The sequence below is a fragment of the Diceros bicornis genome, chromosome 4, assembly GCF_020826845.1.
Source record: "Diceros bicornis minor isolate mBicDic1 chromosome 4, mDicBic1.mat.cur, whole genome shotgun sequence".
Taxonomy (NCBI): Eukaryota; Metazoa; Chordata; class Mammalia; order Perissodactyla; family Rhinocerotidae; genus Diceros; species Diceros bicornis.
In genome coordinates this window covers 82824210-82840767 of record NC_080743.1, presented here as the reverse complement: position 1 = coordinate 82840767, position 16558 = coordinate 82824210, and the positions used below count along the sequence as shown (strand labels likewise).

At 34.4% G+C, this 16558-nt stretch overlaps 1 protein-coding gene across 4 annotated transcripts in view; it reads right to left on the bottom strand.

Moving 5' to 3' along the window:
* EDEM3 (ER degradation enhancing alpha-mannosidase like protein 3) overlaps nt 1-16558 on the bottom strand; it is a 73308-nt gene that overhangs the window by 43000 nt on the left and 13750 nt on the right. For all 4 annotated transcript variants that reach the window (XM_058539884.1, XM_058539886.1, XM_058539887.1 and 1 more), the window contains exons 3-7: nt 11929-12029; nt 11371-11410; nt 6829-6941; nt 5708-5861; nt 300-434 (exon numbers count right to left, since the gene is read on the bottom strand). In XM_058539884.1, the coding sequence (XP_058395867.1) occupies nt 300-434; nt 5708-5861; nt 6829-6941; nt 11371-11410; nt 11929-12029 (543 nt within the window). The remainder of the gene's footprint in view (nt 1-299; nt 435-5707; nt 5862-6828; nt 6942-11370; nt 11411-11928; nt 12030-16558) is intronic.

The following is a 16558-nucleotide window of genomic DNA, read 5'->3' as shown; positions in this document are numbered from 1 at the left end:
ATTTCATATAAGACGTGTGATATCAAATTCATATACGTAATATGGCTAAAAAGTCTTCTAAGAATAAACCTAAAAATTTACTTTATAGTTTGTTGGCTCCATTTGCATTACAAAATGCAAAGTTGTATTTAATACAACTTCTATTTTTTGACAAAAACTATGTAATGGAATTTAAACAAAAGGTTCACTAAAGTAACAGAAATCTTCCAGTTGATAATCGTAATACCTGACCAATGAAGAAAAGATATAAAATTAGTTATACCCAATACCCAGGAGATCAAAGACTGTGAAAAGCCAACCTCAAATATTGTTGCTCCTGTGAATCGACTTAAAGCAGCGAACTCAAGGATCAAGGTACCTGCACAAGCTGTACAGGTATCTGTCTCAGTTCCCGTCCGAGCTTCTGGTTTTCTGATACCAAACTTTAAATTAATCTAAATAAAATCAGAAGATTATCATTAGCAGTTATCAAGAGATAATGAATTCTGGATAAGAAACCATTTTTCAATCAAGACTTTTTTTTTTTTTTTTTTTTTTTTGTGAGGGGATCAGCCCTGAGCTAACATCCGCCAATCCTCCTCTTTTTTTGCTGAGGAAGACGGCCCTGGGCTAACATCGGTGCCTATCTTCCTCCACTTTATATGGGACGCCGCCACAGCATGGCTTACCAAGCAGTACTTCGGTGCGCGCCCAGGATCCGAACCAGCGAACCCCGGGCCGCCGCAGCGGAGCGCGCGCACTTAACCGCTTGCGCCACCGGGCCGGCCCCTCAATCAAGACTTTTAATCAAATCATAAAAATAATACATAAAATAACTAACCAGCGAAATTCAATCTGATGATCTTTATGACTTTCCAATCAACATTTAGGGAACTATATTCTAAGCACATATTATTCATGGGGTAAATAAGTTTTCATTTAGTTCCTTCCTTGATGATATCAAAATTCAATATCATTATATCATTACATAGAGAAAATATCTTCTATAGCAATTTCTTTCTCTGGACAGTTTGAACTAGTTAGCACAAGAATAGGAAACTAGACCAGCCCTCAAACAAATTAGGTTTAATTGAGAATTTGTGAAAAAGCAGTACTATATTAGTCGTTCACAGAGAAAAAAACTGATTAAGTTATGATATGTATTTAACAGGATATTAAAATTTTCTTCACAGGCTTTAAAAGTTTTGAAATATAGAGTACATCGCCTTGCTGACAGGCTAACAAATAACACAAAGAAAATTTTTTCAAAGACAGCCAAATAATACTGCAATATAAACCTGGATTAACCAGAATCAAACTAACCAGAAACTAATTAAAACTAGAATGCTTTCCTGCAATTAGAATAAACAACAAAAGAGTAAGTATATGCCAAAGATCTAGCATACCAACAAACAAAAAAAACCAAATATAAAACATCATGGATACGTTCTCAGGTTAGTTATTATTCAAACTCGCATAAACAGAAGCTCAAATTTATATTTCAATTTATCTGCAGAAATCAATTGTTAGGTATGCCTATTACCTTAACAGTGTCCAATCAATAGACTCTAGGCATTCCTAAACAAGAAGATGGGAAAATACTCACTCAACAACACAAACAACACAAGTGAATGTAGGGGAGACAGGGGGAGTGCATCACTATGTTGGCTCCAGTACTGCCATTTGTCTCACTTCCTAGAAGGTCACTTGAAGCATTTAAACCATGTTCCATGTGCTATTAGCCTAGCAGCACCTCTCTATCCCCACTCAAATTCATAATTACCACCATTGTTTATATTTCTGGTAGAATAATAGTTTTAGGTAGTTCTGTACCATGAACCAGATTGGAAACTATCCCCTGTCCCCTTAAGCTGCCTATATCTCTATCTACAGAACTAAAATCTATGTTAAGAATAATGAACTTAAAATGAAACAATCCTCAATAATAAAATATGTAATTACATTAATTACACAAAGGCAAAGTATAACAATAATTTTTATAAATATTTGCAATAAGAGTCAACAGTGAAAAATAATTTCTGGTTAGCTCTATTAATTACTACAATCAACTGATCAATATTTAACAATTACCTACTATGTCGTGGATATTATGGTAAAATACAAAGAAATTGAGGAGATCCTTGCCCTCGAGGAGCTTAAAATTCAGACAGAGTAAGTAAGACAGGTAAATAGAGAAGATAACTAACAATGGAAAGTCATAAATAAGTGCTAAACAAGTGGAACTGACAACAAATGCTAATATTTAAAATTTGGAAGAGGCAATATCACTGCATTGGGGGTAGTTGAGAACTAAGAATAGCAAAGTCCAGAGAGTAGTCATGCGAGAGCAAAGGCAAGGCAGAAAAGAACAAACATTTGTATCCCATTTTTAGCATCTTGTCCCTTCAAAAAAAAAGGAAATATTTTGAATCATTCAATGTTGTACATGAAAAATATTTAAGATGTTTGTATATTGAATTATAGTCTTTACTGTCCCCAGATGGTTGCTAAATGATGTAAAAGGACTATTTGTTAACACAACTATCTGTAGTATCACATCATTTCAACCTTGTATGCTGAAGATTTAAGTTGCATTCAACTTTCAAATGCAAAACCAAGTTGCATTTCTTCCTCTAGGGGGCACTGCCATTTCCGCCAGACACGGAAGAAGAGCTCAGTGCCTGTTTTTCTTATGGGCATCCTCTTGTTGACTTTTGATCTAGAGGCTGATAGACAGGCTCCTGTCCTCCTGACTAGGCCTCCAATGACTGAACATAGCGAGGGCACTGGGAGTAGCATCCATTCACTCACGCAGAAGTTAGAAACAAGGTGCCTATTGCCCTGTTTACTTGAAAGGCTTAAGACAAAAAGGGATAAAAGTATAATACAGGTTTTATACTTGGAAGGAATTTGGAACCTGGTTCCTCTTGGTCCTGTGTGTTCCTGAGAATCACAAAGTAGTTTTTAAAAAGGACTCTTTTTTATTAAAAGGTAAAAGTTTCAACTACCTACCTTGAATTCATTTACATTATGTATTTGCTATACTCGCAGATCCATAAAATATGTATTAAATCATAATGGAATTCCTATTAACCCTATATTTTATGGATATAATCATCTACTCAACCTTAGCAATGAGGTCTTAAATGAAAAGCTGGCAAGATGCTTTTAATTAACTTTGAGGAAATGGCATTAAAAAGTGTGGACTAGCTCTAGGGTTTATATGTGAGTTCAAAAAATGACCATTAACTATTGCAATAGCATTTCTGTCCAGCAAATTCTTCTGTGTTAAAACTATTAACACAAATACTATCAATTATGTATGCATATCTAAGAGAAACTGACTGCACAAATTTTCATGAGTGAAAGCAATATCTACCAAGTGTGTATAAGGAAGGATGGGAAGGCAGTTATTTTCTACCTGTAGTCCTCTTCTAAAAAATAATTTTTTAAATTTTCTTGGCAATTCAGAGGATAAGAAAATAGTACAATTTTCTTTGTTTTACTATAATGCTCTTAGCAGCTTCTGTTTCAGTTCCTTGCCTGCTTCTCATACTATGGCAAAAGTGAAGAAATGCTAGATTCTGCAAAATTCAGCGCCTCTATTTATAATAAAAACTAAAAATATTTACTAAAAGTAAATTCAATTAAATAAACATCTAGACTGTTTAAAATAACTCTGCTTTTAATTTTAATATGCTAAGAAAATTAAAAGAGCAACAAACAAGTTTAACCATAATAAGCAAAGAAATTCAAATTAATACAATTCCATTTTTCTCCTCACTAAATTGGCAAAAGAATGATTATACACAGTGTTGACAACAGTACAAGGACACGTGCACTTTTATACAACACTGAGGGTGAATAAAAGTAGAACCTTCTGGGGGCCGGCCCAGTCACGCAGCAGTTAAGTGCACACACTCCGCTTCGGCGGCTCGGGGTTCACAGGTTCAGATCCTGGGCGCACACCGACGCACCGCTTGTGAAGCCATGCTGTGGCGGCGTCCCATATAAATTAGAGGAAGATGGGCACGGATGTTAGCCCAGGGCCAGTCTTCCTCAAGAAAAAAGGGGAGGATTGGCATCAGATGTTAGCTCAGGGCTGGTCTTCCTCACCCCAAAAAAAAAAAAAAAAAAAAGTAGAGCCTTCTGGAGAGCAATTGGGCAATAAGAACCCAGAGCCTTAAAAAAGCATTCCCTATTCTGTGACTCATTTTTCCTCTTCTAGTAATTTATCCTAAGGAAGAAATAAGTAAAAAGACGTGTAGAAGGATGTTCACAGAAAAGCTATTTAAAATACCAAAAACTAGAAATTTAAATAAGAGATTTAATACTAGTCTGTTTTATTAAAAAAAAAAAAAAAAAAAGTGTTGGTCATGATCCACTAAATCGATAAGTAAACCAGTGGGCTGTGACCTCCAGTTTGAAAAGCACTGTTCTATATCATGCTGTATCTCCAGCCAGAGATTTCCTGATGAAGGAAATGAGTCTTATTTGATTTATGTTGGTAGAGAAGTTATTCCGGGAAATAGAGATGGTAGACCCAAAGGCATGGAAATGAAGGGGGAAAAAAAAAAAACACAACAAAATCCTAGGTGTTCTGGGGGCCACTAATAGACTATTTGGGCTGGAATGGAACACTCACCTCATTGGTGCATGGGTATGAAAGAATGTCAAAGAAAGGCTGTTGCCAAAGCATAAAGAACTGTGAAAGGTAAAGGACACCGAGTACAACAGTGAGAGTCAGTAAAACTTCTGAGGGAAAAGTAATTTGATAAAAATTATGTTTTAGTAAGATTCATTTTTTAAGTCTCTGAAGCATAAACCAGCGAGAAAAGAGCAAGACAGGTATTTACGATAGTTTAGGAATAAAATTATCTTGGTTTCAAGTAGCATAGCAGCAGTAAGAAAAGAAGAAGTTGATCGAGCCTGGTAATGGCTGAGGTGTCTGGCTTGGATAAGAGGGAGAGAGCAATAAAGTCAATAAAGAATGAAATAAATCAAGAAAGAGGCCTCTTTCTTTCTTCAATGGCTTCTTTCCCCCTGCTTTAAATAAAAAATTTTCTTGGGGGGAAAAACACAAAACTTTCTCAACCGACTCTGCTGCCAACTCTAACTACCAGCATAGAGGAAATCTCAGAATGAATGGTCCCGTACTTTCAGCTACTTTGAACCCTTCTTTCTCTTTTATTCTACCACATTACATCTGTCAAGGCTCTGTTTGCATCTAGTTCTCCTAAGGTTTTCTAGAACATCTTCTTTTGAAACTCTTCTTAAGATTGTATAATACCACACACTACTTTATGGTTCTCCTCCTAAGTCTCTGAACACTCCCCTTTTCACTGCTCTGCTTCCTCCTCATCCCCCGCCCTGTCCTTTTTTCTCTATATCCTCTTCTCTGGAGAGTTAACACCTACCCTCACTGCTTCAACTATATCTTCTGCACAAATAATTCTGTGCCCAAATTCTAGTCCGGCAACTGTTTTTTGCTTCTGCAGCATAATCTAATCCGTATGCAGTGACACATAAAAGGCTTAAACTAATCTACATTCTCACACCACTCAAATGCAAATTAATTGAAATGTGAATATAAATTTGTTATGTAGCTATGAAACATTTTTTCCAGCCTCAAGCAGGTGAGGAACAATGGCTCTGATCACAAAAATTCAGTTTTTTTACATAGCAAAGGAAGTATATAAAGACTGCCATATTTTTCAGAATTACTTACTCTTGGATAAGGAAGGCCACTGGTAGTATTGAAAGCTGGTAAAAGTTTGTAACCCAACTGCTTTGCCATTTGGAGAAGTTCATCATTGTACCACTGCATGTACTCGCCTTTTTCTTTCAGCATGATTGCCAATGAGTGTCCACCCAAAAGACCCCTACAATCACAGAGATGAAACATTACCCACATCTTACAGATACTTAAAAGTCACCACCTAAAAAGATATGAGTATCTTGTTATCAACAATTTAGCACAAATAAGGAAAGACCACAGAAGAATCTAATTTTTTACTCAACACTGGGTACTCATTTTATGGCAAACCATTATAATTACATAGCCAGTATATAAAAAAAAAAATTCAGATGTTCTATCTGTTGTAAAGCATTCTTAAAAATCTTAAATTTTCTTAAAATGAAGAACACCCTAAAAAATCACTTATTTTAACAAGTTTGATTTTAACTAATTTTAGATTTAACTAATTTAATGGTATCATCACGAAATCTTTAACTCTGTTAGTATAACATTAAAAAAACTCCTCACTTTGTATTAAATGTAATAGATTAATAAACCCTGTGAAAAGCTACATAACTATTTCTTAAATTTAATTGAAGAATAGACTCACTTGTCTGTCTGACAATAGGGAATGAGTTACAAAAACACAAAGGTAACAAAGGTAACCATTAAATATAAAACTTAATAACGTTGAAACTTGAATTAATAAATCCTGTAATTCGATATTTTTAAAAGTTCCAAGAGCATTTCAAACTGTTTAGTTGTGAGGTAATCCTATAAGTTCAGTTTCATTTGGCTTGAAGAAGTGCTGGCTAAGGTTAGGAAACTACGTCAGGTAGTGAAAAATCTGTGATGTAGCTAATACGCAAATGTTCAACCTTTTTTAACAACATACAGCATTTACCTTTGATTTGACTCTGCAACTATTTCCAAAGCCTGCTGCTGTCTGTGCCTGATATAATGCAAGGTCATCCCACAGCCTCTGTGTTTCATAATATCCCAACTTTTATTTTCTAAACATAAGAAATTTCTTGCTTTATTACCATCAAAAAATAAACAGTATATCCCAAGTTTTTCTGTTACTAAAATTATAGCTTTAGTGTTTTACTTACCCAAGAACTCTGATGTTTGTTTCAAAGACTGATACAACTACATCATTATCTAAATTAACATCTCTCAAAACTTTTCTCACTGCATCTTCAAATTCTTTAGTTTTATTTAATACCTAGGAAAAGAAAATTTTGAAAATAAAGTTCTTTTCTACCAAGTCAAAGAAAAATATCCTCAGAATGAGCTACTAAAAGCAAGTTAATATACTTTAAGACTCTAAAAAGTGACACAAAATAATTTTTCCCTTAAGCATATTACAAAAATGTGATAATATCTGAAACCAAAAAAATTAAGTGCCTAATTATAAGGAATCTTTATATACTTCTTTTTTAGACACACTGAAGTATCATTAGGACTTTAAAACAATCATCATCAGAACTGTCAATTGCTTTCTTAATATATAACCCATGACTACAGCTACATGAAGTGAGCTCTACTGGGATTTGGTTTCCACATCAAAGCAAAACAAAAAAACCACCCTATTCACCAAACAGCCTTTTACAAGTTGCTCACTCTCAGGAGAAAGCACATCCCTCAGGGAATGATTGATGATCCTAAACCACACAGCACCTGCCATCTTCACCCCCTGGGTGCCCTGACCCCTAACTAAAGGGCACTACTAACTAAGGATGCAGTACAATGTTGTGGTCAAGAGCAAGCTCCAATTTGAATGCTGGTTCCTTCTTTCACTACTTAGGTCTAATCCCAGTCAAGTTATTTCCATCTCTGAGCCTGTTCTTTCATCTACAAAAAGAGGAAACACCCTCTCTCACAGGATTATTTTCTTAAATGAGGTAATGCATGTAAAGTACTTTCAGTAGAGTGCCTGACTTAACAGGTGCTTAGTATCATTACTATTACCATTATTATCATGAGGGTCTAGAATCTTGACTAAGCTAAGAACTCTGGGATTCTTGCAATGAGCTCCATGAAGGGGTCACTATCATTACATAGGTTGCTTAGATTTTTCAGTCTAAATTAAGCCCACACAATTAGATGTTATTTAGATCCTATTTTCATTAAAGGTAGTTTTCCTTTGTTTGACTGTTAAATCTTTTTGTTTGATAATATTGTGTAGTGCTTTTTCACTTGATACTTTCACTAAAAATTCTAATTTAGGTATAAAACATTCCATAAGAGTATCTAAAATTCAAATAAAAGCAAAATTTAGGGTAAGCCTTAAGTAAATATAATACAAAACCCAATTTTAAATTGACTGCTTTCTCTTCTCAAAGTCCACGTAAATTCTGCAACAACAAATGCAGAGGAATACAGCGCTTCTATCACCTTTAGAATGAGACACAACGGTTCTACTCCCCCCTCACATACACATACACTTTATAATATCATTTTGTTAATCTTATTCTTCTTCCTAGGTCTATCTCCTGAGAATTACTCCCAGTAATAGTACCAATGCTATTTGTTTAAAAGGAGACTAAAAGCGGAAGACAGTTCTCTTTGTCCATAACTAGCAAGAAAATTCATTCTAACAGCCCCATCAGTTAATGAGTTGCTTAAGCTCCTAGCCCATAACAAAGGATGAATTCAGGTCCCTTCCTTTCCCTCACTATCTTTAATATGTTTCAATATCTTTCTTTCTACAGATTTTATGGCAATGTCGAATTTAAAGGTAAATTGAAAGTTTAAGTACTTGACTTCATTACTGTCATAGAAACTAGATGGCTAGAATTATAAATAACAGTTTAAATTGAAGGATCAAACTACGGCAAAATAAATTCTACTTAACACATTATAGCATGACCAAAATAAAAATGGTAGGGTTGTGTGTACTGTCACAAGTGATATATCCTATTAATATTTTCAAATAAATAAATCATAAAATGAAAAAATAATCACAAAGGCAAAGTAAATTAAAAATATTAGTACTTGTACTGATAAAATGTACAAGATAGCATTCCTTCGAAATGTAGGAAAAAACGTTCAAACTAATTTCTTTTAATTCTTCTGTTTAAATTAAAAAGAAAATTTTTAAGATGATAAAAATTCAAAATGAATTTGCATATTTCAAAATTATGATGATACGTAATAATTTACTTAGGTTATTGCCACTTGAAAAGATTGAAATTTAAAGAGTTTATAAAGTATCATTTTTTAAGTGTTTGTAAGACTTCATCAATCTTTCTTCTTGACTCTTCATGAGGATAGCTTCAACAAATAGGGGTTACTTATCTGCATCTGAACCAAAGATCAATAAAAAATAATATCTTACAGTTAATAGGGACCTTAGATATCTAGTCTAGACCCATCTGAGGTAAAAACAGGGGCCCAGAGAAGTTAAATAATTTGGCCAAGGTCACACATATCAATATTATGTGATCACTTCTTGTTACTCCCTGCCACAAGGAGCCAGAAGTGTTTACACCACACATTACTGAAAGTGTGGTCTGCTGAACGGCAGCAGCACCACCAAGTGGCAGCTTATTAGAAACACAGATTCTTGAGCCCCACCTTCCGTCTACTGGATCAGAATCTGCATATTAGCAAGATCCTTAGGTGACTTTTAGTACACCGAAGTTTAAAACCACTGCATCATTGTAGAGTGGTTCTCCAACTTTGGGGTACATCAGAATCATCTGGAAGCCTATTAAAAAATAGACTGCAGGGCCTCACTCCCAGACTTTCTGATTCAGTTATGTCTGGGATGAGGCCCTAGAATTTGCATTTCTAACAAGTTGCTAGGTGATGCTGATGCTGCTGGTCCTGCGATCTTTTTTTTTTCCTCCCCAAAGCCCCAGTGCATGGTTGTATATCCTAGTTGTAAGTCCTTCTAGCTCTTCTATGTGAGCTGCCGCCACAGCACGGCAACTGACAGACAGGTGGTGTGGTTCCGTGAAACAAACCCAGGCCACCGAGGCAGTGAGAGCACCAAACTTGAACCACTAGACCAGGCTGGCTCCCTGGGATCAGTATTCTGAGAACTAATGCCAAAGTATATAATTGGTATAACCTGAAGGTTATAACCTTTATAATAATGAATGGCTTCTCAATTAGAAGCCAACAGATTTCTAAATATATGAAAGTTATGAAGCCTAGAATCACCCTTTCTCCTTCATTTCTGATAAGATTTTTAAGAACACATATATCTGAGGTCCATGTTCATGAAAATCAACTAAGAGCTTACAGAGAAATGATAAGGAACCTGCTATATAGAAGGATAAAGCCAAAATGACAGAATGAGAGACAAACTTCAGTCCACCTTTGGTCTCTCCTAATACTCAGCTACTGCTCCTTACTCCCTCATCCCAGTTATGCACCTGATGTGCATAACTCAGCTACAGTTACAAATAAATAACATCACTTAGTTTTTCCCTGAGTGGTAATTTGTGCTTCCCAGGACATTTTGTTTATTTTTTTCTATTCCCCAACACCTAGGACCATTAAACCAAAAACAAGACATACAATATTCTCTCTCATTCCCCTAGTCATTATAATGCAGTTTGTACATTCCTTTAATCTCTGAAAAATGAAGTCATAACTTTCAAAATCCTGACCCAGCTAAAAAGAACTAAACAACCATGGTCTTCTCAACAAAAAGGTCTTCTCAACCGTGGCTGCATTTTATAAACAAATAGACGCTTTAGAGAAATAAATAATAATGCCCAGCCCCACTCCACAACAATTAAATCAGAATAACTTGGGAGAGGGGGATATTTTTTAAAACTTCAACAGGCAATTCACCTAAGGTGCTGGTATAGTGGAGACTCTCTGGTTAAAAAAAAGAGAGAAAGGAAAAAAAAACTACCCAATGATAGAAGAATGTAGAAACAATATAAGGAAGAAAAGACTGGTTCTGAAAAATTTCTGCCACCCCAAAGATTTTTGTTTTGTTTTTTAAAATATTAATCAGTACTTAAGACATTAACTCAAAGTGGAAAATTACACCTTAAGGAGAATCCTGAAACAAGTTTACTTTTATACCATAAGTGATCTAAAAGTAGAAAACTAGAAAGATACTGTATTTAGCAATCATGACATCTGGAACTCAATCCTCAATCCTTCCCTTCTGCCAACCCCAACCAGAAAATTTAGATGATTTTGTGTCCTATGAGGTTGAAAAGAACGCCAAGAAGTGATTACTTGGTGCTAAAAATAATTTCTGGGAAAAAATAATTTTTTTAATGAATATAATATATAAAAATTCTGATTTAACAATTTCAGTATCACTGTGGCATGTCATTCTGGAACAAGAATACCAATGGTATTTTATAGAATTACTTTCTTCAAATAGCTTCAATCTCCTTGTCCAAAGGGAAACAACCATTCTGATTAAGGAGCCATCACATAAGCTGACATACTTATAAGTTATTTGAGTATCTGCATGATTCTACATCATTTCACTTGACATTCACATGACATTATCAACTCAATAGTGTGAAAGATTTATTTAGAAGCAAAATCAGAACATCTTAAATTCTGAAGGCTTCTATTTCAGACTTAATTGTGTAATGATTATATTCACAGTCCTTGAGCGTGCCTACTACGAAATTTATAAAGTAAGTAAATTCAAGAAGAACCAAACCTACCACAAGAGTGTCCAAAGAATCAATCAGTGTCAGGGAAAATCTAAGAAACAAGTATAGCGAGATACAAAACATTAGAATTCTGAATATTTTATCCATGAATGCATCTACATCCTATTGACTGATAGTTTCTATTAACCAGTACTTCCATGCGTCTATGGTACAATTTAATTTAAAAAGCACTGAAAGAATCTGAAATGCCTTAACATTACATTTAGGTTCAGCATATCTACATATCTTTAAAAATGAATAGAAATATTCATTAGCTCTTTTTAAAGCAAATAACATTATTAAGGCATCAACACCTTACAATGTGTCAATGACTTTATACACATTTAAAAAGTTACATCCACCTTAACAAACTCAACTTTTCACTGATCCAAGAGGTAAACTGATTAATTTTTTACAAAAGATAACAGAAGGGAATAAAGGAACTTAATGTAATACTTAAAGTAGTCTTTGAAATTTAACCAATCCCTAGAAATATGGTTGTAAACTGTCTCTAAGAAGTCTAAGACTTTGGAACTTTGAGACACCATGCCATCCCGTGTTAATACTCACTTTCCTAAGGCGTCATCGACATCACCCCGACTTGGCTCCTGGCCTCTGACACGACCTCTGCAGGTTAAAGGCATGAGTTCATCAGCTGGGTAAGCATGTTCCTGCAAGGAAAATCTTAGTGAGTCACTAAGGAAAATAAGAGAAAGCACACATCATTTAGCGAACACAACCTTTTCACAGTTATATAAAAAAGAAAAAGTAAAATAAAGGTTAGTCAAAAGTTCTACTATCCTTACAGTCTATGAAATCTTTAAAAAAATTTTTTAGTTATAAATGTAATACGTGCTTGGAACAAAAATACAAGAAAATATTTCTTTAAAAATCTGATAATCTGCTTCCCCTCTACCCATGTTCACTCCCCAGAGGTAACTACTGTTAAGATTGGCATTTATCCTTCCAGATTTATCCACATACATTAAAATACATGCACATAAATCATTTAAAAATTTTATTTACAAACAGGTGCTCCTGCTATGTGCACACATTGCTCTAAAATTTGTTTACTTAAATCAAGGTGGGTTTTTTCCATGTTAGTATTTTATAGATGCATTTTATTCTTTTTAATAGCTGCAAAGTGATAATTTAATATTAGCTAATATTATTGAGTACTTATGTCCTAAGCACTGTTCTATACACTTTAGGTCATTTAATTATCACACAACCCTCTGAAATTGATTCAATTATCTCCATTTTACAGACGAGAAAATTGAGGCCCGGAGAAGTCATGCAACTAGGAAATGGTGGATCCAGAATTCAAACCTGGCAACCTAATTCCAGAGCCTATACTCTTCATAGTACCTGCTCTTCACAGTATTCCAAAGTACGGATATGCTAAAATTTATTTATTTATTCCTCTATTGATGAATATATAGGTTGAACTCAATTTTTCACTGCATAAACAATGCTACAATAAACATTCATATGCACATATCTTTTGTACATATGCTTGTATTTCTATGGATTAAATCCCTAGAAACAGACCCAAATGGGTCAAAGGTATGGATATTTAATTTTTAGCTACTATCAAACTGAAGACACCAATTTACACTCTTCCAATAGTCTAACATAAGAGATGATCAATGGTTTACACCTTGCCAATCTCCTGGATAAAAAATGGTATCTCAAGTTTCATTATTAGTGAGGATAAACATCTTTTTGTACTAGCCATTGCTATTTCTTTTTTGAAATGTCTGTTTATACCTTTTGTCCATTTTCTATTGATAGTCTTATTGGTCCTATACATTAACGTTTGTTATATAGAGTAAGTATTTTTCTCCTGTCTTTTGTTTGGCTTTTAACTTTGTTTATGGTGCTTTTTACTTTAAGCTTTAAATATGAGTTAAATCTGTCAGTCCCTTCTTTATGGTTTCTAGATTTCAGGCATGGTTAAGAAGGCTATCTTGAACCTCTCAAAACAGTACTCCCAGAATTTTCTTTTTTTTATGTCTAGATATTTACTCCATCTGGAATCTAATTTTGTTTATGATGTGAAATAGGGATGTAACCTTGTTTGTCCCCCAAAACAATTTTCTAAATATCACTTTTTAAACAATCCATCCTTTCCCTAATTCCTTGAAATACAGCTTTATTTGTTCAAAATGATCTACATGCACAAGTTTTTATAACCTCTACTTTGTTCTACAGACCTATTTGCTCAACAGACCTACTTCCTATTCCTATTGACCTACAGACCTATTTGTTTCCACAGACTTATTTCCTGCTCCAAAACCACTATCTTAATTATTCTGTCTTTGCAACATGCCTTGCTACTCGGTACAGCAATTCACTCCCCCCAATTATTTTTCTTCAAGTTTCTTAGCTACTTTTTCAAATTTACTCTTCTGGATAACTTTAAACTTTCCTTAAAATTCCACTGAAATTTTAATCAGAAGAGCCTAATTTGGGGAAAACTGATATCTTTACCAATTGAGTCCTCTATCTAGGAATATACTATATCACTATATTAATTTAGATCTTCTTTTATGAGTTCAGTTTCCTCCTATAGGTCTCATACATTTCTTAATAGGTACTTTACAGTTTGGGATACAATTGTGAGTGGAATTTTTTTTTAAGGAATGATCACTGACAGAGTATTTCTATTTAGATGATAATGAAGCACAAGCAAGAATCTTCCCTCCTATCCACTACAAACACACTGAAATGCGCACAAATTTTTTAAAATTATTTTTAATACATATCTGAGCTGGAGAACAAGAAAAGAAATTTTCAAGTACCAAAAGTGAATAGTGGAATGTAGAAGATGAAGCTGCACTGATCACAACATGGGCATTAGGAATAAAGACAGGCTATGGTGGGAATTATGTTAATGCCCAAAGGGTATGAGAGTTGATGCTGTTGGCCCTGCGTACATGGCCATAAGCCAGAGAAGCAGGTTCTTTAAGTTGGGTAGTTGCTTCAGCGATACTGGACTGGAACATCTCCACCTACTGGCTGTGGGTCTTAACAGAAAAGGAGAGAAACAAGAAAGATCTGCTGAACTTTATATTTTCTTTACCAGGGGAGATTCCCTAAAAGATTCCTCTAAAATTAATAAAATATGATTGTGAGAAACAGTTAGAGGTTAGATCACTGTGTTTACGTATTTCAAATTTAGACAATATTTACTGACTCCCTGCCAAGACTAATAGAATTAATATACTCATCCTTTTCATCACTCAACTTAGGATTTTTGTCAATTATGTTATTATAGGACGTTTTCACTTTGTATGGCTTCGCTATACACAAGTTTCCACAATTTAGTTAAAAAAACTCTCAATAACACGGTTCAATTTTCAGTTACCATTGTATATTAACTGCAAGAAATTGCATAAAACACAAACTTTGGTGCTAGTTCTTCAATCCACAAATCACTATGTAAGTAACAGAGGCTCCCATGATCAGTGATCAATCACATCACTTTTTTCAAAGTCTGTCAGTGACTGATCACTGTGTATTTTGGTTCACATGCAGACAGCAAACATGGAGTTGCGTTGCCTCCTTGTCACCCAGTGATAATCCTACATGACGGTTTGACAATTTACAAGAATGGATAATCAAAAGAGGAAATTAGCCAACAAGGATATAAGTTCAGCAAAGAAATGAAAAGTGATGACACTAAAAGTGAAATTCGAATTGAACTTAAATGGGGTTATAGAAGAAATAGCTAACTATGGAATGTTGATACTGCTGCCATTTGAGAGACTCTAGATAATGCAGCCAGAGGAACTTAGTGAAGGCCAAATTATCTACAGAGATGAAGAAAGTGGTTGTGACATAAAGGACAAAGATGTCGCAGAGGAAATGATGCCCGCAAAAACCTCATTAAAGGAATCTCTAGAGATATTTCATGACACAGAGTGCAAAGGATAAAATTCTTGAAGTTGATCCAAACTTTGAAAGGAGTGGGACAATTCACCACGGTATAGAAAAGATGCATGCTCTGTTATAAAGTGAGTAATACAATGAGATGAAGGCAAGCAAGACAAGCATTGTTCAAACTTCTCGAGTTTTTTGCAAAGAAATAATACTTCAATTTTCAAAGTCTCTAATATTTTGAATTATTCTATACTAAATAGTCACATTACTATTTTAAAAATTTCTCTGTACATTTAGAACCATCAGAAAGAGAATTTTTAATGTTTTGACAAAGATTTTTAAAGATTTATAACATTTGTATTCTAGTCTGGAACCATAATTCCTATAGTCGTTAGTGTTAGAATTCTACTTAAGGGGACTCAAAGCACAGCACTTTTCTATGGCTTCTCCTTTACTGAGTTTTAATTATGATTCATCTCTTGGTTGCCTGGACTTTGTCCTCAGGTAGTTTATTTTTGTTTGTTTATTTTAAAAGAGTGGTATCAGTATTGTTATTTCTCTGGTATTCCTGGGTTAGGAAATGGAATTCCTTGCCTTACACTTGAAGAACAATCTGAATGGTTATAATATGCCTGAGACATATTTTCCTTCCTTCAGAAATTTGAAGATATCATTCCTCACCCTTCTTGCATTTATTGAGTATCGCTACCTCAAAGTTTCTAAGACTACTCTGATCTTTCATACCTTAAATATGACTTGTTCCTCCTATACTTGTATGATTCTTAATTCTTGAAGTTCAGCAAAAATATTCCTGATTCCATGTCCAACTCTATTCTACTGCCTCTCACTAAACTCAATTATCTAGATTCCAAACTCATGGCACATTAGCAGCAGAAAAATAGAACAGAGGCCAGGAATACTAAACACATGGTCAACAGAAAAGGAAAGACAAAAAAAAACAAATTAAAGTAGGCTAAAGAATACAAAAAGCATTGAAAACTGCAACCTTTCGGGTATTTTAAAAAGTTCAGTGCTCTTTAATGATTCATTTCCTGAGGAAAGGATTCCAGGCAACAAACGTTTCAAGGTAATCAGAATTCACACGCAGCTACTAAATGCTGAATTCAATATCCTGCAATTTTAAATTACATATAATTTTTAGTATAAATTCCTAATAACTTTTACATGTCTTTTACATGTCAAGTTTCTAACTACTTTTTTCAGTGTTAATTCCAATAGAACTGTGACTTTCCAGAATGCACACTATTTTTTATTGCTTTATAGTTTCATATTTAACACATATAAACACAAGAAA